The following is a 23,336-nucleotide window of genomic DNA, read 5'->3' on the forward strand; positions in this document are numbered from 1 at the left end:
GTCATGCTTGAGCCTATTGTTGCAGCCACCGTGTCAATCCATCTCATTGAGCATCTTCCTCTTTTTGCTGACCCAAGCATGATGTCCTTCTCCAGGGACTAGTCCCTCTTGATAACATGTCCAAAGTACGTGAGAGGAAGTCTCGCCATCCTTGCTTCTAAGGAGCATTCTGGTTGTATTTCTTCCCATCCCCACAAGAAGTCCCTATATGCTCTCTGCTTCTGCACCCAGCCGTAGTGGGTACTTGGAGGAGACTTGGGGTGTGGGGATTGCTGCAGAATTCTTTGACTATCACGTTTGAATTCTGTACCTGGCTGGGTGAGGGAAGCCCACTAGAAATGCCTTCTCACACCCCTCACAGACTAGAAACTCCATTTACTCTTCCCACTCCCTCCTCTCTCAACCCACCGCCACCCCCACCGCCCATGAAGAAAGGTACAAAGTCAGGGATTGATGCTGCGTCTTTTTTTTTTTTTTTTGATTTTGCCTTCTTAAAGCATGTGCTGAGCTAATGGATGGAGCAGTTTGGCAATTAAAAAGGCCCAGCGGCTTGGGCAGCAGCAGGGGGAGGCCAGGGGAGGGGGGGGCAGACCCTCTTTCCTGGGCCAGGGAGCAGCAAAGCCCGCACTAACTTCAAAAAATATAAAACAAGGGAGGGGGAGGGGAGGAGGGAGACTTGTAAAATACAATATCTTAGGGGCTTGGCAATAATAAAAAATAAGGTTCATTATTTACAAACAATTTCTGTTCTTGGTCTCTGTACAGTGGGAGGTGGGGTGAGGAGGAGTGTGTGGGTGCATGTTGTGTGCATGGTGGTATGTGCGTGCACGGGGGTGGGGAGGCAGTGGTTGTGTTGGTAGTTAGGAGGAAGGAGGAGGGTACCCAGTGAGTGGTCTGTGGACGGATGGCTGTGGAGGGACAGGTGACAAAGGAGTGGTTGGCCCAAGGGAACAGTCCAAATGTCGGGGTGACAGGAGAGGCCCCAGACAGGGAATGGGGCAAAGAGGGGCTGGGGAGAAGTGGGGCCCTTTCTCCTGGGATGGGAACCCCCAGGGGGCAGGGGTGCAAGCCGGATCCGGGTTGGTGAGCGAGACAAGCCCTCTTCTGGGTGTCGGGGTCCGTCCTGTGTCCTGGGTCTTGGCATGGTCTAGGAGAGTTTAATGGTGGTGTTGGGGCCCAGATCCCTGGAGAGAGAAGAGAAGCCAGGTGAAGCAGGGGAAGGGAGAGGGTGCTGCAGGGATGACCCCAGGGAGAATCCTCTCACCCCTCTGCATGGGGGTCTGCACATGGGAGGGATGGGGCCTTGGGAGGGTGTGAGTGGTGTGGGGGACTGAGGGTGGGCAGAGGGCAGGTGGAGCCCAGGACCCCAGGAAGAGTGAGGCCACCCACCCACCTCTCATGGAACCACTCCTTGGGATGGGAGAAGTCGGGGCTGGTGCCGTTTCCGCCGACATCCTCCGGCCAGGTCTCACTCAGGTACTTGGTGGTCTCGTGGGTGCTGTCCAGAAGGTCATGCTGCAGATGGTCCTGGGGCCGCTGCTCCGCTGGCCCCCCGGGCTTGATCTCCCAGCCATCCGGGGGCTCCACGGGCAGCAGGGCTCTGTGGCCATCATCCCATGAGCCTGCTCCCTCATCATAGAACAGGAGGCTTCGTGAGGGCACTGCAGAAGGGGGGCAAGTGGTGAGCCGCCCGGCCAAGGGGCACCCATCCTAGTTCCATTCCTGGCCTTGTAGTTAAAACTTGGGCCCTGGAATCTTACAGGCCTAGATTTGAGTCCCAGCTCTAACGCTTCCAAGCTATGTGACCTTAGGCAAAACCACACATTTAGCTTTAACCTTTCTGAGCCTCAGTTTGCTCATCTGTAGAACTAGGATACCAGGACCTACCTCCTACAGATGTGAGGATTAAATGAGATAATACTGAAGAAGCTACTGAAACTATGTTTAGTGAGCACTTAGAAGAAGTTAGCTCTTCCTAAGCAGAGGGTACTGGGTTGAGGCATCAGGAGAGCTGGGTCCTAATCTCCCCTCCACCACTCTCTTCATGTGAGACCTTGAATAAGTCTCGTCCCCATTCTAGGCCCTAGTGTTCCCCTCGGGGAAATGAATAGAAAGGGAACAAACATTTGCTGGACACCTGCTGTGTGCCGAGCATTGTGCAAGGCCCTTTAACCTACATCAAATCGTTAAAATCTTAGAGAGACTCCTGAGAATGAGTTAATCCCATTTCACAGAGTGAGTGAATGAGGTACCAAGCTGTCAGGTAAGTTGACCCATGCTAAAAAATAAAACCAGCTGCCATTGAGTTGATTCTAACTCATGTTGACCCCATGTGTGTCAGAGTAGAACTGTACTTTATAGGATTTTCAATGTACGATCTTTCAGACGTAGATTGCCAGGCCTTTCTTCCAAGGCACCTCTGGGTGGCCTTGAACCTCCAAACTTTCATTTGGCAACCAAGTGTGTTAACCATTTGCATCACCCAGGGACCTCTATTCCATGCTCCCAGGGACCTGTCAGCACTAAAACCAAACCCAAACCCTTTGCTGTCAAGTCAATTCCACCTCACAGTGACTCTACAGGACAGAGTAGAACTGCCCCCTAGGGTTTTCTATGCTGTAATCTTTTCCGAGCAGATTGCCAGGTCTTTTCTCTGTTGGAGTGGCTGGTGGGTTGGAACTGCTGACCTTTCAGTTAGCAATTGAGCGCTTAACCACTGCACCACCAGTGCCTCTTGTCAGCACTAAAGCCGTTGCCATCCAGTTGATTCCGATGCACAGTGACCCTATAGCATAGATTAGAACTGCCCTATAGAGTTTCCAAGGTTGGTGAATTTGAACTGCCAATCTTTTGGTTAGCAGCTGAGCTCTTAGCCACTGTACCACCAGGGCTCCTAAGCAGCACTGAAGGTGGGTGCACATCCAAGCTCCAGGCTCTGTGCTGTTCCTCCCCTCTTGCAGCTCTCCTGGCTGTGACCTCACAGTCTAGGTGAACAGCGCCCCCGGGCATCATGCAATGCCTTAGCCCTGTCTGCAGGCAGCTCTGTGAACCAGCCTGTTCCAAAAGCCATCCCCTATCTCAGACGGGCCTCCCCTTCGCCCTGTCCAGATAATAGTGAAACCAGCTGCCGCCTAGGCGACTCTAACTCCCGGCGGCCCCATGTGTGTTGGAGTAGAATCGCACTCCATAGGGTTTTCAATGGATGATTTTTTGGGAAGTAGATCACCAGGCCTTTCTTCCGAGGTGCCTCTGGGTAGACTCAAACTTCCAAACTTTCAGTTAGCAGCCGAGATCATTAATAGTTTGCACCACTCAGGGACCCCACCCTGGCCAGATACAGGGCCTAAAATTCATGGCATCCACTCCAAGGGGCTCATTTATTTCCTCAAGTCCCCGACTCTGGCTTTGTCCCACATCACCTCTCCACCTCTCACTCGCCCCCTTTACCTCCACGTGCCTTTGGAAAAACAGACCTTGCATCCCTGCTGCCCACCCTGATTAGCAACTGTCCTGTTCTCTTTTCTTGAGCCACACTTGTCCAGGGAGTAGCTCTTACTCTCAGTCTCCACTTCCTCTTCCCCAGCTTCCCACGCTGGCTTCCTCCCCTCAAGGTCACCGATGTCTTGTTCATTCTCCTGGCAGTGTCCCTTCTTCGTAAAACTCACTCCTCCCTGCTCACCTCTCTCTGAACTTCCATCTGTTTCCTCTTTTCCCCCTGCTGTGCCAGATAAGTTGCTCCTGATAAATGGTGGACAGCCGGGAAGTTCCTCTGTAGGTCTACCTGAAGTAGCTACCCTCAGCCTCTGAAATCTACCATACCCTAACCAGCTCTTCCCGTGCCACCCACATGTCTCTTCTCTCATCTTGTGCGCTATTCTAAAAAGGAATGAGTGTGCCCATTTAGTAAGTGCCTGTCGTGGACCAGGCAGTGTGCTAAGAGTTTTACATGCACCATCACTTTTCATCTTCACAACGGTTGTGCTCAGTAAGTGCAGAACTGCAATGTGTATTTTCCCGATAAAGAAATTAAAGCTTAGAGAGCTTAAGACACGTGCCCAAGATCATACAGTTAGCAAGTGGCAGCGCCATGGACTATAAAGCTCCATGCTCTTAACCGTACCTTATACACCCCCATGGGAATGGCAAATATTTGGCCACCACTACCTATCTTCTGCCCGTGGTTGACATCGGCAATGGATTATGGCACATCTTCCTGTTGATCCTGAGTGGTGACTCAGAGTGCTTCTCAATACAGAGCTTCAGTCAGCCACTGCCACCTCTTTGGAAATGGCCCTTGAGTGGAAACTCATTTTCTCTTCCAGTCGTAAAACAGTGATGGTGCTTAGCAGATGTCCCATAACCACTGGTACCCATAATACAAGGGGACTAGGTCCAGAATGTTCTTCTTATCCCCTAAGCCCTCCTCTCCCAGACCAGAGGGGGAGCTGTCTGAGAGGTAGGCTAAGAATACTAGTCCCAATTTGACCACTAACATGGAGCAAATCATTGACCCACTTTGGACCTCAGTTTCCTCATCTGCAAGATGAGGAAGTAGAATGAGATAACGCCAGTCCAAAATTTGGCTCCTCTCTCACGTCTGGCTTCACCCAGAAGTTGGGGTTGGGGATGGGTAGTTGGCAGGACAGGAGGGCACTCACTCTGACTGGCCGTGTAGACACTGTCAGTGGCCATGGGGTCTTCCTTCACAGTCTGGGAGCTGGAGGAGAACTCAGGAAGGCAGGGCATGAGACAGCCCAGCACCAGAACAAAGCACAAGGCTGCTACCTGGTTGTTGAGAGAAAGCAGTGGTCAGGTCTGGGCAGGGAGAGCTGCAACCCTGGCCACCCCAACGCTCCTCCCCCCAAAACAATGGGTGCAAAAGGCTCAGAATTTTTCCAAGAAAGTGGCTCCCAGTGCTATCCACACCCCAGATGTGGGGTCGCCCATCCTCTCCGGAGAAGACGGAGACTACTTTAGCCATCCTAACCCATTGCAGAGGGGCCGCCCACATAGCAGTGCTAGAAAAAAGACGGATGTGGCCAATGTGGTTATCATCTATGGGGAGGAGAAACCAGGACAAGGAAGGAAGGGGAGGTGGAGGTGGGGTTTGGCAGAGGGGAGGGGGACTTATTGCCACTCCAGGTTCTCGGCTGGATTCTTAGGAAAACTGGCTAGCAGGGAGGAGCTGAGAGTCATGGAGCCTAGATTTCTGCCGATATCATGGCTCTGCCATCTGACATGACAAGGATTCTGGAGCGTCTGGGGCAGCCAGGAGGCAAGAGGCAGTACTTTTCCAGGGAAGAATGGATGAGGGACTGGCAGAGGCCTGAGTCACACCCTGGGCATACTTTTGGGTTCTAGGAATTTGCTCAGACTTCTCATCACCTTCCATTCCAGGAAGAATTAAGTCCATACCTCTCTGCATCTTCCCAAGCCCTTCACTCCACAGAGTCTCTGGAAGTCACTGTCTCAAGGGACATTCCCCATCATTCCCTAGCTGGGTTCACTGGAGTCATTAGGCCATTGATACCCATGTTAGAACTGGTCAGGGAAGGCTGTGTTCTGAAAGGCTCCATGGGCTTGGTGAAGGAGGCGCTAGGATGGTTTACCCTGGTGATATGCCTCACAGTATCACGAATCCCTCAGAGTGCTGCCCACTCCTCTAGAGAACCAGCCTAGAGGGTTGTCTCCTGTGGCTCTGTGGTGGAGGGAGAGCACCTACCATGAGGCAGGTCCCAGTTTGGGTGGCAGCCATCTTGTAAGGTCTGGAGATCTTGTTGGTGACCAGGGTCTGGAGTTTCTGCAGCTGTTGGAGCAGGGTCCTGAGGAGGGCACAGCTGTCACCCGCAGGCTCTGATCCAGCAGGCATCTCAGCCCCCTGGAGCTCTCTTGGGGAACCTGGGCTGGCTTTAGACTTGGCTTCCACACCAGGTGACCATTTCAGTAAAGACAGAAAAGGTCACCTCCTGCTTGACTCCTCTGTGGAGTGGTGGGGGCACCTGGGGCCTGCCTCATGGTGACTATCTGGGCCATCCTGTGGGAGCTCTGGGGTGCTCTGTGATGTTCCTGGCCAAAGTGGGGGTTGAAGGGTGTCTGCCACAATCCACCTGGGCTGTGGTCAGACCAACCAAAATCAAACCCATGGTCACCGAGTCGACTCCCACTCCTAGTGACCCTATAGGACAGAGCAGAACTGCCTCCTGCCTCTTAGGGTTTCCAAGGAGCTCTTGGTGAATTTAAACTGATGATCTTTCAGGTAGCAGCCATAGCACTTAACCACTATACCACCAGGGTTTCCTACCCTACACCAGCCACAGATAAGCTGATGTTTTCTCCTTCCCCACAACACTCCGAGCTGACAATGAAGGCACACGTTTGTCACAATGCCTGGTATGTAGTGAGTGTTCAGTAACAGTTATTTGTTAATTTTATCGCTGTTTTTCCTTTGATCACAGCACCTGTAATGCTTTTTTTTATGTATGAATTTCCACATCACTCTCCTTCGCTAACTGTGGGCTCCCTAAGGGCAAGGACCGGGTCCCACCCATGGTGGAATCCTCGGGGTAGAAACAGAAGATGCTCAGCCAAAGCTTGGTGAAAACCAAAAAAAAGCAAACCCACTGCCGTGGAGTCAATTCCGACTCATAGCGACCCTATGGATAAGCTTGGTGAACAAGTGTTTTAGTCATCGCTGTCCTCCACCCAGCCCGGCAGGTGGGGCTTGCAGTTTCCAGAATGTACAGCAGGTGGCGAAATAACTCCAAGCCCCTGGACTTGTCTGGAGCCAGAGAGGAATCCGGGCCAGAGGTATGGGGTGGGGGGTTCCCATGAGAGGGCCCTGCTCCCTTCTCTGCACCCTGCCCACAGTGGGGTTTCCTGGCGAATCACGGCAGTGGCTGGATCCCCTTGGAGGAGCCCGGGGAGAAGGAAAGAAGGAAAGAAGGAAAAAGTCTTGTGTTGAGTATGTGCTACATAACCAGGCTATTGTCTATGTTATTTTAATTAATCCCAGAAAATAATTATTAAAGACCTACTGTGGGCTCACCTGGAAACCCTGGTGGCATAGGGGTTAAGAGCTACAGCTGCTAACCATAAGCATGGCAGTTCAAATCCACCAGGCGCTCCTTGGAAACCCTATGGGGCAGTTAGTTCCACTCTGTCCTTTAGAGTTCCTATGAGTCGGAATCGACTCCACGGCAGCGGGTTTGTTTTTTTTTTTTTTTTGGTGGGCTCAGAGCTGAACACTATCAAGAACTCAGAATAACAACAACAAAGAACAAACGCTCATATGAATGGAGTATTATTAAATGCCAAGCACTCATACCATCTCATTCAATCCTCACATTAACCCTATGAGATAGTGCTTCTATCACCCATTAGGACAGGAAACTGAGGCCCAGAGAGGTTTAACAATTCCCCCCGAGTCACACAAATGCAGAGCAGGATAAGAACCCACAGACATGACATCATGGACCTTCTATGTGCTAGGCACTGTGCTGGTTTCTCCACACTCTTGTTTCTCAAACTGTACTTGTGCATGCAAATATCTAAGGGTCTTGTTAAACTGCAGATTCTAATTCAGGAAGTCTGGGGAATGTCCTAGATTCTGTGTTTCTAACCGGCTCCCAGGTGATGCCTGTCGGGAACTCACTTTGGGTGGCAAGGATCTACGCCAGTGGTTCTCAGACATTGGGGTGCATCAGAATTGCCTGGGCACCCCTGGAGTTCCTGATCCCATAGATCTGGCATGAAGCCTGAAGATATGCATTTCTAGCAAGTTCTCAGGGGGGATGCTGATGCTGCTGGCCTGGGGGCCACGCTCTGAAAACCTCTGCTCTGTACCATCTTATTGAAGTTCCTCAACAGCCCTGTCTGGTGTTCCCTAGTGTTATATACTAGGAAGCAGCATTATTTGTGAGGAAGGATGGGAGGCCAGTGAGGGGCAGGATATAAGAAGTCCTAGGTTGCAGAGTCCTTGTCTCTGCAGTCATTGTCATCCAGAACTCAGTCTTGTCTCCTTGCTCCTGCCTCCCAGTGCAATGTCAGAGCCAGGTAGCAGCTGAAGGGGGCAAGGGGATGGGAAAGGATGTATGTGGCACCACCCACCTGTTGGCATTCTCCAGGGTCTCCACCTTCTTCCATAATTCGTTGTTCTCTGATGTAAATGTCTCCACCCTGTGAAGGCCAAGCAGGCTCAGGCTCAGCGACAGCCCCCAGACTCACCACTGCCCTCTCAGGCCTGCCCACCATGACCCCATTCTCTGTGCCCCAGGCCCAAGGCCCTGATGGCCCCTGCCTCTGGTGTCCCTTGAGAGAGGACTGCAGAGAGCAGGGCTGGCTGGGGAGTGGGCCCAGGCCCCCCACCCATCCCAGGACCCTTACTTCTTTTCTAGACATTCCACGTATTCCTTCTTCTTACGACGGCTCTCCTGGGCCGAGATCTAGAGGGGGAGGCCCCAAAACAGGGGTTACTACTGCCACATATCCACTTCCTGAGACCCCACCCACCCAGTTTCAGGACTGGTATCACTAGGGGAGCAGAGGCCCCATCCTCCAAGGAATCCCACAGAAGTCCCAGGCTCATGCCTTACCTTGTTCTTGATTTTCCTCCGGACCCTCTTCAAGGCCTTCTCCTCAGCTTTGGTGAGGGGGAGTTTCGTGGGGATGGGGTAGCCCTCTGCAATTAAGGTGCGCTTCTCCTCCTCTGTCAGGAGCAGTGGCCCTGATGTCCCCTGTAATTTCTATAGGAAGTAGGACACGGTGGTTAGGAGCTAGACAGCCCTATGTTCAAGTTCAAGCTCTGCCATTTATTATCTGTATGACCTGGGCAAGGTACTCAATTGTCTGAGACTCAGTGTCCTCATCTGGAAAAGGGGCAGATGCGAATTAAATCCAATAACAGGTATCAAAAGTGCCCATGTGGAGCAATGGTTAATTAACGGCTTGGCTGCTGACTGAAAGGTTGGTGGTTCGAACACACCCAGTGGCTCTGTGGGAGAAAGACCTGGTGGTCTGCTCCCGTAAGGATTACAACCTAGAAAAGCCTCTGGGGCAGTTCTACTCTGTCTCAGGGGGTCGCTATGAGTTGGAATTGACTTGATGGCACCAGCAACAAATATCAAGTATTTGGGGTAGTGCCAGGAGCCCTGCAGGGTAGGCACTTGGGACATTGTTTGGGCGTGGGGGCTCCCCAGATCCCTGAACCACAGCCCCAAAACTCCAGGGCCCCTACACAGTCCTCCTCAGACCCATCCTAGGTCTCAGGGTTTAGCTCCATGCCTCCTGGCGGCTCTGGGCATCCTGAGCACTGCACCACAGACAGTGCTCCTTGGAGGCAGCCTGGGCCTCCTCCTGGGGGTCAGGAATATCAAGTTCAATACTGTCCCTGCAACCATGTGAGCTTCAAGGCCTCTTGGGCCTCTCCACCTCAGTTTCCTATTCACCATGAGATGGGGCGAAAAGATTCTCGTTCCCATCTGCCAGGCATGCCCCTCTGTGAATTCTGTTGGGAGTGAGGGTCAGCCTTGGGGCTCCCCAGACCCTTCCCCGCTGGTTAGTGTGCTGGGGTGGATTTACTCGCTCCCTCACCTCCAGGGTCAGCCCACCCCCAGCTCCTTACGTGTGGGGCAGTGAGGAGGGGAGATGTGGAGATGGCTGTGGAGGAGCGGGCCATGGGCCGAACAGGGCTGGAGGGTGGCAGAGAGCGGGGACTCTGCGAGCCATCGCTGTCGCTGCCGTGGCTGCTGGGGGGCGTCGGAGGCATCTGCACCAGGTCCTCTGGGGAGAGCCGGGGAGACCAGATTAGCAGGGTTAGGCCCCAGCTCTGCCCTGACGTTGCGAGTCCAGCTTATCATGGGCCGGCAACCGGCCCCGACCTCATGGAAGAAGGACTGCATGGTCTTGACCTCGGCTGTAACACCAGGTGCCCCTCTGTGGTGTCAGGAAGATGAGCTGACATTCCAGAAGCCAATCCCATCTCTGATCCTGCAGAGGCCTGGCTCCTGTAAGCTTGGTCCTTGGCTTGGACACCACAGAGCTGGCTTCTTGGGGTCCCTCCCCTACCCCTGACTTCATAGGGTCTGGGGTCTTTAAGCCTCACCCCCCAGCTTGGACAACTCCAGGAGGTGACTGTGATCACTGCCCAAAACCAGAGCCAGGCTGGGGAGGGGGCAGGCTCTTCCCTTCCTCCCACTCCAAAGTGTTTAGCTATTGCCACCCCAGGGTTTCCATTTCTAACTTCAGGTAACAGGACCCTGGCGTTGGGCTTTCGGCAGACCAGCCAGGAGCACTTCTCCCCCTCACCCCATTGCCTCCCCAGCCGTGGCAGGTGGTCAGGAAGAGGTGCCAGAGAGACCTGGACAGAGCCAAGAGGACCAAGTGCCTAGATGCAGGGTGAGCTCCCAGGATAGCAGAGAATGTTCAGATAATTCTAGGTTCCAGGAACCTGGAGCTCTACTGTGCTGCAGAATAGACTAAGCCTGGAGAGGAGCTGCTGCGTCCTTCCAGGCTCAGCTCAAGGTTGGCTTCTACAGGGGTCCTCGCTGCCTCCCTGACTCTCATTTGCTTCTCATGGATTCCCTACTGTGAAGAGCACTGTACTCAGAGTCAGAGAGACCCAAGTTCAAGTCCCGACTGTTGCACCCACTGACTGCATGACCTCTGTTATGTTTACTTAACCTCTCACAGCCTCAGTTCCCTTCTCTGTTGAAAGGACTCCCTGCATGGGGCCATGAGGATGCAATGAGCTAAGGTATGTGAAAATGCTTTATAAATGGAAGGGCACTCTACAGTGTAAGGTGTGTGAACACTGGTCCTTCTCTACCCTGTGTGTATCCTGTCTTCTCTCTGAGGCTGTAAGCACCTTAGGGCAAAAGTTGGGCCTTATTCGTCTTTCTAAATCTTGTGGTACTTAGCCCAGGGCCCGCTGCACAGTCGGTGCTTCATCGATGTTTGATGAATTAATGAGGTGGGATTGGGAAGATTCAGTTAGCCTTTTGTCCTTCTGTCCAACTCTAAGAAGCGTTCTCTGCCCCCTTCTCCCCTGTCTGGGCTGGGTGGTCCAAATACGTATTCCCAAGGCTCCCTGGGGCTCTGCTGCCTTCACAGCTGGTGGCGTAACTGGTGGTTTGTGTGTGACCCTCACTCCTCTGTGATCTGCTTGGGTGCAGGGACTGTCTTCTCTTTCTGCTTCCCCAGTGCCTGGGCCTGGGAGATGTCCAATGGACTCTCATTGGATGGATGGATAAATGGGTGAATGGATAGGTGGATGATAGATGGGTGGATGGATGGCTATAGAGTGGGCTTCAGCTAGTGAGCAGATGACAGGGTGGAGGATACTGAGAGCAGTGATGACAGTTGTAGATTGGGTAGGAAGGGAACTGGAAGTAGGAGGGGAACATGGGTGGATGGAGAGTGGGCAAGGGGAGGGTGAGGAGAAGATACTCCAGAGGAAAGTGGAGGCTTAGAGGGGAAGGGGTGGGCTGGATCAAGGGAGTAGGGATGCTGTCTGCCCCAGACTGGAGAGGAAAAGAGCCCCTCCCCCGGACACACTTACCGGGTGTCACTTTGAGGAACTGGTTCACCTCCTGAGGCTCAGCTTTGATCACTGGCAGCTGTGTCATCTCTCCTGGGGCCTAAGGAAGAGATAGTTCCAGCCCTATCAGCTGCCCTCTGGGGCTATTCTCACTGTGCCATTCATCCCACCTCCCTCCCTGAGGCTGGTGGTGTGTCCTGCACAGCTGGAAAGTGGATGGGCTCAGGATTCTGGGCTCAAGTGCCTGGAGAAGCCAAATCACACCTAAGAGAAGAGAATCATGGCCAAGTGGTGTAGTTCAGGCCTTCAGCTCAGAGGACAGCTTCCTATGAAGACCAGATAAGCCTTGGTACGCAGGTTGCCATGATGACAAGAGGTGGTATCTAGCCCATTATAGCTGCTCAATGAATAGTAGTAACAGAACGGAAATAATTACTATAATAAATAGTAATGATAATAATAACAGAAAAAAGAGGCATTGACTGGCATTAAGCTTTCTGAGCAGTTAAAGTTTGAAAGGAGTCCTGAAGTTTAAAAAGGAGTATTGCAGACAAAGGCCAGGGCAGGCAGTGAGTGAGAGGAAAGCCACTGGGGCAGAGGGAAGAGCACCTGCAAAGGCAAAGACAGAAAGGGCATTGCTTGATCTGAAGACCAAAGGTATTCAGAATGTCTAGTGTGCAGGGGTATGTGTTGGAGGTGGCATGTTAAGAAATGAGACCAGAAAGACCTGGGCAGGGGTAGATTACAGACAAAGGAGTTTGAAGCAATGAGGAGCCCCTAATAGGTTTGAATCAAGGAGCTGATGGAATTAGAGTTACATTTTTAACAGCATGCATTTGTATTTGTTTATGTCATAACTTGTTGTTCCAGAAAGGGCTTCAAGAACATGCGTGACCTCATATATATGATTACCAACACACATATAAGTGGTGTTCTCTTTGAGGAAGACACTACACTGAGTGCTAGATTTCAGGACTATTTCTCCCCTCTGGGTCTACAGCCAGCAAAGAGGTCAGAATCTTGCAAGTGGGACAAAAGAATCCCAAATTTAGGCAGATGAGTAAGAATCCCGGAAGGTTCAAGTTGGAAGGGAACTTGGGGATCCTAGTCTTTATCCCAGCTCTGCCCTGGGAGAGATGAGGAGACAGATTAGGGAACTAATACACATAATGTTGACAATACTTCAGTGGTCACACAGCTGGTTATTGACAATGCCAACTCCCGGTCTCTGTGCGTTCTGCTAGGGTGTTGTGACCTCACTAAAGTCTGGGCTTTGGGGTCTGGTGGGCTGAGCTTGGATTGCAATTCCTCTGCTTCTGCTTGTGCGATTTTGGCCAAGTTGATTGACCCCTGGAGCCTCAGTGTCCTTATCTGATGCACATGCCCAAACTCCAACACCCTGGCTGCTGTCACCCCTTCCCTTCCTGCTTTGGTAAGGCCTGAGGAGCCTCTGAGCCACTCTAGGAGAAGTTTTCAAAAGACCCTGCACATTTGCAGCCAACCCTTGATCATTTCAGTCAGTGGAGGGGCAGGGAGGGGCTGACCTTTCTTGCCTTTGGCCGCATACAGTTTGATCAGGTGAGCTGTGTGGCCAGCAGGGGGCAGGGCCAGCCACACAACTCCAGGGATTTAAAAAAAAAAACAAACCCTTGCCATCCAGTCGATTCCCACTCATAGCAACCCTATAGGACAGAGTAGACCTGCCCCATAGAGTTTCCAAGGAGCACTTGGTGGGTTTGAACTGATAACCTTTTGGTTAGCAGCTGTAGCACTTAACCACTATGCCACCAGGTTTTCCAAGGTGACCCCGTATTGTAGAATCTTAGGGTTAGGAGCAAGTTAGAGGTGGTACACTCTTCCATTTTACAGAGGAGAAAGCTGAGGTAGAAAGCGAACAAATCCAACATGCCCAGAGCACAAATGAAGAGTTGAGCTGCGGCCCAGGACCCTCTCTGGGGCGGGGGTCTGGGCCTAATGCTCCCAGAACAGCCTTTAGAGATCAGCTTTGGATTTATAGCTGAATGCCATTATCTATCCATGCATTCATTGGGGGGGGGGGGGGGGCTGGCATGAGAAAAAAAAACAACTATGGGTTAAAAATATTAATTTCATAATGTAAACAATGGAAATATAGCACAATTTTTATAATTCTATTTTGTTCTTTATTCTTTCTTCAAAATCCTGAAGCTTTGAGAAAAGTAAGCAGCCTTGGCTCTCTCCATTGCTGAACACCTTTACTGGGCTCCTGATGCCCAGCCCTGGCTGGCTCCCCTCAAGTTTTCCTTCTGCACACAGTGAGAGCCTCAGCTTACTCTGAGGATGCGGGGGTTTGTGCTCATGATAGAATGGTGAAGGGCCACCATAGCGGAGGCAGAGGTCTGGTCTGGGAGTCTGCTCTCAGTCCTAGGGCTGACATTGCTCCCTGTTCAGAGTCCTGCGGTGCACAGGGCTTTGGATACCTCTTTCCACCAATGACCCACCACCCCTTCTCCCTCCCTTTGCCCCTACACACAGTCCTCAGGCTCACCTGATGGGGGACGGGCAGACTGGACAGGGGGCTGAGGCCCAGCAGCGGGGTGGTGGCCATGGCGGCGGCGGCAGCCATAGCCGAGGAGGCGGCCAGAGGGTCCATGGGCAGCTCCGGGCTCTGTTCCTGCTTCACCATGACGGAGCACAGTTTGTGTCCCAGTGCCCATGCTCCATGCTCCATGTCTGGGGGGAGGGGCAGGACCCAGGCTCAGAGGATTCCTGGAGCAGACAGCTCAGCCCCTTCCCGCCCCTAGAAGCTATTCTCGACTGGACGCAGGAAGATGCATGGGTGCACCAGGAGGCGGCCAGGAAAGGGCAAGGGGGTTGCTTGTGAGGCGGCTGGGTGGGGTGGACTGGGGCCAGGTCAGATGAGGACAACCTCTTCACTTAGCTGCTTACCGAATGGGCTTGGCCAACAGACTTGGACCCCTCCTGTCTGGCTTATGTGCTAAGGCAAGTTGCTAAACCTCCCTGAGCCTTAGTTCCTCTTCTGTACAATGGGGGAAGGAACCAACCAATCAGCTGCTGCAGTGTTGATTCTAACTCATGGTGACCCCATGTGTGTCAGAGTAGAACTGTGCTCCACAGGGTTTTCAGTGACTGATTTTTCGGAAGTATATTGCCAGGCCTTTCTTCTGAGGCACCTCTGGATGGAGTTAAACCTCCAACCTTTCAGCAAGCAGCCCAGAGTGTTAACAGTTTGCACCAGCCAGGGAGTCTGGAAAGGGAACCAAACCAAAGAACCCACTGCCATCGTGTTGATTTCAACTCATAGCGACCCCATAGGGTTTCCAAGGCTGTAAATCTCTATGGAATCAGACTGCCACATCTTTCTCCCAAGGAGCCACTGGCGCTTTCAAACTGCCCACCTTTCGGTTAGCAGTTGATCACTTTAACCACTGCGCCACCAAGTCTCCTTGGGAAGGGAATAGGCAGGTCTTATTGCCTTCCCGAGGATCCTTGAGAAGGCGACCTAATAGGTCCTGCTAACCAAACAGTTGGAGGTTCAAGTCCACCCAGAGGCACTCAGAAGAAAGACCTGGTGATCTTCTTCCAAAAAATCCATGTGGCACAGCTGAACTCAGACACACGTGGGGTTATGAGGATTAAATAGACTAATGCACATAAAGCACTTAACACAGTGCCTGACAAGAAGTAAACATTTAACAAATAGTAGCAACAATCTGTGTTGTGCAGTAACCCCTTGCTGAGCCCTGTGCTAGGTGCTGGGGACTCCGAGCCAATGACAGGCAGTTTGTGTAGTCGGAATGGAAAGTGGAAGATGGAGTCAAGTAGCCAGAAGGGTGGCTCAGCCTTGGAGGTGGGGCTAGGAGCTGAGACTTGATCCCAGAGGTAATGGGGAGTCATTGAAGAGTTTTCAGCATGCTCGGATTTATATTTTTTTAAAAAGATCACTCTGTGTGCTGTTGAGACTGGAATGGCTGCAGGCAAGATGGCGGCAGGGAGACCCGCAGGTGTCCGTTGAAATAGTCCAGGCAGTGGGGATGGAGAGGAGGGAACATATTAGACCCAAATTTAGAAGGAAGAATCTACAGGACCTGGGGACCTAGGAGGTGTGGGAGATGGGAGGAGTGGGGGGTGATGTTCAGGTTTCCCGAAGACAATCTACCTCCTGCCTACCTAGTGGGCCTCCTGGCCTCACCTGGGCCACAGGGCAGTGGCTGGCTGACATCACCTCTTCTCCCTGATGGGTGCCCACAGTCCTCCACCCCACGTCAGCCCTGCTCATGGAGGCCCCAGTGCCTGGACCAGAGGGTAGACAGAGAAACAGCCTGGTGAGGTAGGGGTCTGGGGAGCCAACATGCAGGGAAGGGGCTGGAGGGACTCGCTGTGGGTAGGGAGACGGGTCAGCGGCTTGGCTGCCTGGTTTCATTTTAGAGACCAGGCCCCACCCAACTGGGAGCCTGTGTGCCCGGCTCTGGGCCGCAGCTGCCCTTGGGCTCCGGGAACACCCACTATCTTCCCAAATTACAGGACCAGACCACTGGCCTCCGGGAAGCTGCCCCCTGCAAAGGGCCCACAGACAAATTGCTTTAAAAATAGACTTGGGGTGGCCAGGGAGGAGTAGCTGGGCCGGCCCAGCAGGGGTGGATGGAGAACCTGTCATGGAGGGGGTCTATCCCACATCTATGAGGAGGCCCCCGGAAGCTTGGCTGAGGCCAAGCACAGTGAGAGGCCGAGACCTCAGCAGCCACAAGCTGCCCTCACCAGGGGGTGGTACAAAGGCCTGTCTCTGCTCCTGGGGACTCTCAGAGACCCTTAAATCTGCTCGTACTGCTTGTGCTGCTCATGGATCTAAGTTCTGGATACACATTAACTTGCTTCCTCCTCCCAACAGCCCTATGGGGTAGGCACTGTTATTCTCCCCATTTTATAGATGAGAAAACTAAGAAACTTGCTCAAGATCATTGTCAACTGGAGAGGGAAAAATGAATAAAAATCTTGTTCATTGTTTTAGCCATTCATAGTGTTAACAGGGTTTTTAGCTACACGATGAAAATGTTGTTGTGTGCCATCTAGCTGATTCTGACTCATAGCAACTCTATAGGACAGAGTGGAACTGCCCTATAAGGTTTTCCAAGCTGTAATCTTTATGCGGGAGCCCTGGTGGTGCGGTGGTTAAGAGCTTGGTTGCTAACCAAAAGGTTGGCAGTTCAAATCCACCAGCCATTCCTTGGAAACCCTATGGGGTAGTTCTACTCTTGTCCTTTAGGGTTGCTATGAGCACAACTTGAAGACAATGGCTTTGTTGGTAATCTTTATGGGAGCGGATAATCGGGTCTTTTCTCCTTCAGAGCCACTGGGTGAGTTCGAACCGCCGATCTTTCAGTTAAACAGTTGAACACTTAATCATAAAATAGTCACAAATTATTGGTTATTAACAAAGACTTTTTAAAAGTTATTTTTAAAAATTATATGCATATGGTACCCAGCTCAGTGCCTAGCACATAATATATATCAACAATGAAAATAGCCACTTATTATTGGTGTATATTTTGTGCTGGACACAGAGCTGGGTACTGTATGTATGTAATTTTTAATCCTGACCAGAAATCCCAAAGTACATATTATCTTCATTTTATAGTTGAGGAGACAGAGGCTTAGAGAGGTTAAGTAACTTGCCCAAGGTCACACAGCACCTGGTGGAGGCACCAGGATGTACACTAAGGCCTATCTGGTTCCAAACCCAGTACCCATGCTGCCCATTGAGGTCAGCAAATGGGGCAGGGGCAAGAATGCGAGATTTAGAATCAGGGGGCTTGGTCCCAAGTTCCTGCTGTGCCTTTTTCTATAACCTAGACAACTCAGCTTTCTTGAAGTTTCATTTTTCTTATTGGTCAAAAGGAGATTGTAACAAAAGAGGTCCTTACTTCACATGTCCGTTGTGAGAAACAAACGAGATAATTAACCAGAAGGTGCTTTGTAATTTGGACAATGCTGTAGAAATGCTGACTGTTATTTCTGTTCGTAGATGAAGAAACTGAGGCTTACAGAGGTTAAGAGACCTGTCTATGATTACTCAGCCAAAATTGACGGAGCCAGGACCACCTGTATTTGAGGAAATGTCCAAAGGGCCACTTCTACGTGGGCTAGTCTGGAGTTCTTAAGGACTGACTACCTAAGAGGAAGGACTCAGAGTCCCCTTTGCCTTAAAGGGGAAAAGGGGTTGGAGGTGAAGGGAGTTTTGGGGAACCCCATGTTCAGTAATAAAAGCAGAGTGCAGGGGTCTCCCCCAGGTAGCATCTCGGAGGGCAGCATAGTGCGAGGAGGTGGTAAGGCTCTAGGGTCATTGTAGCTTCTCCACATTTATTATTTTATCATCCCAGTTGTTCCCTCTATGTCAGTGGTTCTCAGACCTGAGGTGCATCAGAATCACCTGGAAGGCTGGGCCTCACCAGTAGGCTTCCTGATTCAGTAGGTCTGGGGTGGGACTTAAGAATTTGTATTTCTGACAGTTCCCAGGTGATGCCCATTCTGCTGGTCCAGGGACCACACTTGGTAAACCAGTAACCTAAGTTATCAGTGAAGATCCTTTGGAGAAGTATTCACATGGGTTTGATTTGCGGGAGAACACAAAGTCAGGGAGCAGCACCTCATGAAAGGGGTTTGTGGGTGGCTGCTTTGGGAGCCTCTGGGAGTCTCAGCTTGCAGGTTCTCCCTTGTGTCTCCACTTGTCCCTCCCTTCCTGGGCTTCTGGGCTTGTCCTGTCCCTAGGCCCTTCCCACCTCTTACCTTGGGTGGTGTCCTCCATCTTGATGGGCACAAGGGGACTCTGAGGCGCTGAGTCACCGCTCAGGGAGTAGCTGTGCTCGGCCTGGATGCCCGGAGTCGGGGAGTCCAGTTCCATGTCCAGGAGAGGGCTCTTCTCATCCAGTACGGGGTCATCAAAGAAGCTGCTGAACAGGTCGTTGGAGAAGTCCTCCATGTTCTCTGCGAAGTGGTCCAGGTGCTCAGGAAAGTGCTATGGGAGGAGGAGAAGGAGGAGAAGAGGGGATTCATATTAACTTGGGAAGGAGGTCCAGATGCTGCTGTGGTAGTACCCCCACTATCACTGCAACCTCTCCCTTACTGTTCCTACCACCATTAATACCGCCATCACTATTACCAACCACCCCACTACCAACATCACCAATACCATTAATATTATTCCCATCACTGTCATTACCACTGTCACCACCATTCCACCACTGCTACAAACCCCACACACCAGCCCTGCTACCATCACAGCACCATTACCACTGCCATCACTGTTACCTTCATCCCATGGTCCACTACCATTCCTCTACAACCATCAATACCACCAATCACCATCTTTATCCTCAAGGGTGAGCTGGGAATGGGGTGGAAGAATTCCTGCACCAGGCAATAGGACACTGGGTTCTAGTCCTGGCCCTGGGACCTTGGTCAAATCACTTAACTGGCCTGAGTCTGTCTCTTGGTTAGCTCTGCTTTCTTCATAGCCTTGATGTGAAGACTAAGTAAAAGAATAACTGTATGTCTGTGCTAGCAAGTTTACATCCCAAAGGCAACGGTAGAGACTTTGGTATTATCTTGTCCTGGGATATCGGGAGAGAAAGAGGCAGGGTGGTGGGATTATTGAGGCCCCCACTCCCCTCATTTGCACGGTCCCAACCTATCCTTGGGTCTCCAGTATCTTCCTTTTCCCAGCCATTATTTATGCCAAGAGATTAGGCTTGGAGCCTATTGCTTGGGTTTGAATCCTGGCCTTGACACTTCTAGCTATGACTCAGTGCTGTTCAGACTGTGGGTGGTGACTCATTTGGGTTGTGAAATCAATTTAGTGGGTCACAACCAAAATTTAAGAAAAAATAAAGCAGAACAACATAGAGTAGAAAATATCAGAATGTACTGCACATAGTAAAGTTAAATATTGTGATTTTTTTTTATCTCTGTGTATGTGTATACTTGGTAATGATGTAAAACATATTTCTTACAACTGAAAAAGTTTGAAAAATCCTGGGTTCTGTGATCTGGGAATGTTAATTAACCTCTCTGTTTTTCATTTCATCCTCCCTCTGTGCAGTAGAAAGATAATAGTTTCTACCTGTTAGGATTGTTGCAAGGATAAGACAAGTGAAACCACGTAAAGCACTTAGAACAGTCCCTGGCACGCTGTAATTACTCAACAAATGCTTCCTTTTACTATAAATAAAGCACCCCAGTGACTAGCACATAGTAGGTGCTTGTAAGTTCTTTTTTTCTCTCTCTCTCTTTCTCTCTAAAGAATTATAAATATTTATCCTAGAGAAATAAGAGCCGTCATATGAATAGATACAGGCACACCCATGTTCATTGCAGCACTGTTCACAACAGCAAAAAGATGGAAACAACCTAGGTGCCCATTAACAGACAAACAGATAAACAAATTATGGTATATTCACACAATGGACTACTACACAATGATAAAGCACAATGAGGAATCTGCGAAACATCTCACAACGTGGATGAATCTGGAAGGCATCATACTGAATGAAATTAGTTCAAAAAGGACAAATATTGTATGAGACCACTATTATAAGAACCCGAGAAAAGATTTAAACACAGAAGAAAACACTCTGATGGTTATGAGGGTGGGGAGAGCGGGAGAGGGGAATTCACTAACTAGACAGTAGACAAGAATTATCTTAGGTGAAAAAAAAAAATTTTTTTTTTTTTTTCATCTTAGGTGAAAAAGGGACCAACAATTCACCATACAGGGGAAGTCAGCACAACTGGACTAAACCAAAAGCTAAGAAGTTTCCTGAACACAACCAAACACTTTGAGGGACAAAGTAGCAGAGGTGTGGGTCTGGGGTCCATGGTTTTGGGGGACATCTAGATCAATTGGTATAACAATGTTTATTAAGAAAATGTTCTGCATCCCACTTTGGTGAGGGACGTCTGGGGTCTTAAAAGCTTGTGAGCAGCCGTCTAAGATGCATCAATTGTTCCAACCCACCTGGAGCAATGGAGAATGAAGAACAACAAAGACACAAGGAAAATATTAGCCCAAAAGACAAAAGGGCCACATAAACCAGAGACTCCATCAGCCTGAGACCAGAAGAACTAGATGGTGCCTGGCTACCACCCATGACTGCCCTGACAGGGAACACAACAGAGAGTCCCTGACCGAGCAGGAGAAAAGTGTAGTGCAGAACTTAAATTCACATAAAATTCACGTAATGGTCTGACTGAGACTAGAAGAACCCCAGAAAACATGGCCCCTAGACTCTCTGTTAATCCAGAACTAAAACCATTCCTGAAGCCCACTCTTCGGACAAAGATTATCCTGGACTATAAGACATAAAATGATACTCGTGAAGAGTGCGCTTCTTAGTTCAAGTAGATACACGAGACTAAATGGGTAGCTCCTGTCCAGAGGCAGGATGAGAATGTGGAAAGGAATAGGAGCTGATTGAATGGACACGGGAAACCTGGGGTGGAAAGGAGGAGTGTGCTGTCACATTATAGGGATTGCAACTAGGGTCACATAACAATATGTGTATAAATTTTTTGTATGAAAAATTAACTTTAGCTGTAAACTTTGACCTAAAGCACACACACACACACACACAAAAATCATGAAAAAAAGTATCAATATATAAGGAAGTGTTAGGGGGCAATGGTGGTTCAGTGGTAGAATCTTTCCTTCTATGTAGGAGACCTGCGTTCGATTCCTGGCCAGGGCACCTTAGAGCAACCACCACCTTCTGTCAGTGTGTTGCTGTGAACGTCCAGACTAAGGCAGACTAGGAAAAAAGGCCGGGTGGTCTACTTCCAAAAAATCAGCCAATGAAAACCCTATGGATCACAATGGTTTGATCCCACTGTGCATGAGTCCTTATCAGTACAGGCAACTTGACAGCAGTTAACCTCAACAAGGAAATATGACTGTTGATTGTTCCTTATTTGTTGAATGATAGAGGGAGGGGTTGCTTTAGGCCCTGGAGCCCCACCTAAAGACTTGCTCCTGGAGAATTATTTCAAGGTCTGGAATGGAGTTGCTGGCTTTTCTGGCCTGGAATACTAAGAGCCTATCCCAGTCCAGATTAGGAGCTTTGGTGGTACAGTGGTTAAACTCTCGGCTGCTAACCAAAAGTTTGGCAGTTCGAATCCTCCAGCTGCTCCGCAGGAGAAAGATGTGGCAGTCTGCTCCAGTAAAGATTTACAGCCTTGGAAATCCTATGGGGGCAGTTCTACTCTGCCCTATAGGGTTGCTATGAGTTGGAATCGACTTCATGGCAATGGGTTTGGTTTTTCTTTGATCCCAGTCCAGAAGGGGTGGGCAGAGAGACCTCCTGCCTAGTGATAAAGCTGAGAGCTTCAAGGTTAGAAGAGCATTGTCAGGCTGAGCAGAGGATGAGCACAAACTCTGGAGTCAGAGAGACCTGCTTTCCACAATTAACTCCTCTAATTGCTAAGTTACTTAGCCTTTCCGTGCCTCAGTTTCCTCATCTGTAAAGTGGGGGAAATAATAGTTCCTATCTCATTGGCTTGTCATGAGGATCAAGCATTTAAGTACTTAATACTAACCTTATAGGATTATGAGGATAAAATGAGTAAATACATATAAAACACTTAGAGCAGTGCCTAGTATGTAGCAACCCATTGCCATCAAGTCGATTCTGACTCACAGTGACCCTACTGGACAGACTAGAACTTTCCCTTGGAGCAGCTGGTGGGTTAAAATCACAGTTCTTCTGGTTAGCAGTTGAGCACTTAATCACTGTGCCACCAGGGCTCCTTTGTATGTAGTGAGTGCTCAATAATTGTTAGTATTATTAGGAAAACCACAGCCCCTAAATCCGAGTCTGAGCTGAGCTCTGGAACCAATGCAGGGGGTGGCTTGATTCCCCCCTGCCCCCAAAACAAAGTGTGATCAGAAAATCCAGGAAAAAAATGAGTTCAGAAACCCAATGAACTTAGGCACTCTCCCTCCTTCTCAGTTACCAGAAATCATCATCATCTTCCTCCTACATTTTGGTCATGATTTAACCTAACAAAGTGCTTTCATATGCATCATTGCATTTAATCTTCGCGACTACCCAATGACTAAGTGTGGTGCAGTAAGTTACTTACTATAGACCTCCTAGCCATAGTTTCAGTGACTCCCACACAATGACTGGGTGGGACTATGCAAGTAAGATGCTTGTGGCCCACCAATGGGGACTGGACAGCTTGCTATTAATGCAAATAAGGTATATGGAACACCTTGGGTGGGATCATGCAAATAAAGTGTATGGAACCCTAACAAGGGGATTGGTCAGTTTTGCCATCCTGCTAGGATTAAAGGGAGACATGGAGAGAGAGAGAGAGAAAGAGGAGCTGTAACAGGGAAGACAGTGAGAGACATGGCTCAGAAATAGCAACAGCGACAGCAGAGGTCCTGAGATGACAGGAACCAGGAGACTAGTGGGAGATGGGTGCGGTGGGGCTTGCCAACCCACGGAGCTAGGAGCTTTGTAACACTTGCCTGAGTAGGACAGAGACAAGGTGAAAGGCCAGGGCCAGAGAGAGGCCTGCCTGTGGCACAGCTGAGAAGTGGCTGTCCAGATCAATGAACTGTATCCTCAGTTGTCCCGGATTCCGAGTTGTACCTTGTTACTTCCCTAATAAATTGCTTAACTGAAAGTACGGTTCATAAGTTCCGTGAGATGTTGCAGTGAACTATGGAATCCAAAGACCAGCGGGAAAGTACCGAGGGGCGAGGGAACAGGTGATGTTAGAGATGATGAAGTGGAAAAGTTGGACA

At 50.2% G+C, this 23,336-nt stretch overlaps 1 protein-coding gene across 2 annotated transcripts in view; it reads right to left on the minus strand.

Annotated features, from left to right (window-relative positions):
- Nucleotides 1-981: 981 nt before the first annotated feature.
- The window catches only part of CREB3L1 (cAMP responsive element binding protein 3 like 1), a 42,847-nt gene continuing 20,492 nt past the window's right edge, over nucleotides 982-23,336 (minus strand). The window contains exons 2-12 of one of the 2 annotated variants that reach the window (XM_064288217.1): nucleotides 18,317-18,545; nucleotides 14,061-14,245; nucleotides 11,555-11,633; nucleotides 9,620-9,777; nucleotides 8,592-8,741; nucleotides 8,383-8,441; nucleotides 8,107-8,175; nucleotides 5,719-5,822; nucleotides 4,659-4,781; nucleotides 1,390-1,661; nucleotides 982-1,184 (exon numbers count right to left, since the gene is read on the minus strand). In XM_064288217.1, the coding sequence (XP_064144287.1) occupies nucleotides 1,158-1,184; nucleotides 1,390-1,661; nucleotides 4,659-4,781; nucleotides 5,719-5,822; nucleotides 8,107-8,175; nucleotides 8,383-8,441; nucleotides 8,592-8,741; nucleotides 9,620-9,777; nucleotides 11,555-11,633; nucleotides 14,061-14,245; nucleotides 18,317-18,545 (1,455 nt within the window). In that variant the 3' untranslated portion in view covers nucleotides 982-1,157. The remainder of the gene's footprint in view (nucleotides 1,185-1,389; nucleotides 1,662-4,658; nucleotides 4,782-5,718; nucleotides 5,823-8,106; nucleotides 8,176-8,382; nucleotides 8,442-8,591; nucleotides 8,742-9,619; nucleotides 9,778-11,554; nucleotides 11,634-14,060; nucleotides 14,246-18,316; nucleotides 18,546-23,336) is intronic. The other variant, XM_064288216.1, reaches the window with a different exon arrangement.

Source organism: Loxodonta africana, chromosome 7, assembly GCF_030014295.1.
Source record: "Loxodonta africana isolate mLoxAfr1 chromosome 7, mLoxAfr1.hap2, whole genome shotgun sequence".
Lineage (NCBI taxonomy): Eukaryota > Metazoa > Chordata > Mammalia > Proboscidea > Elephantidae > Loxodonta > Loxodonta africana.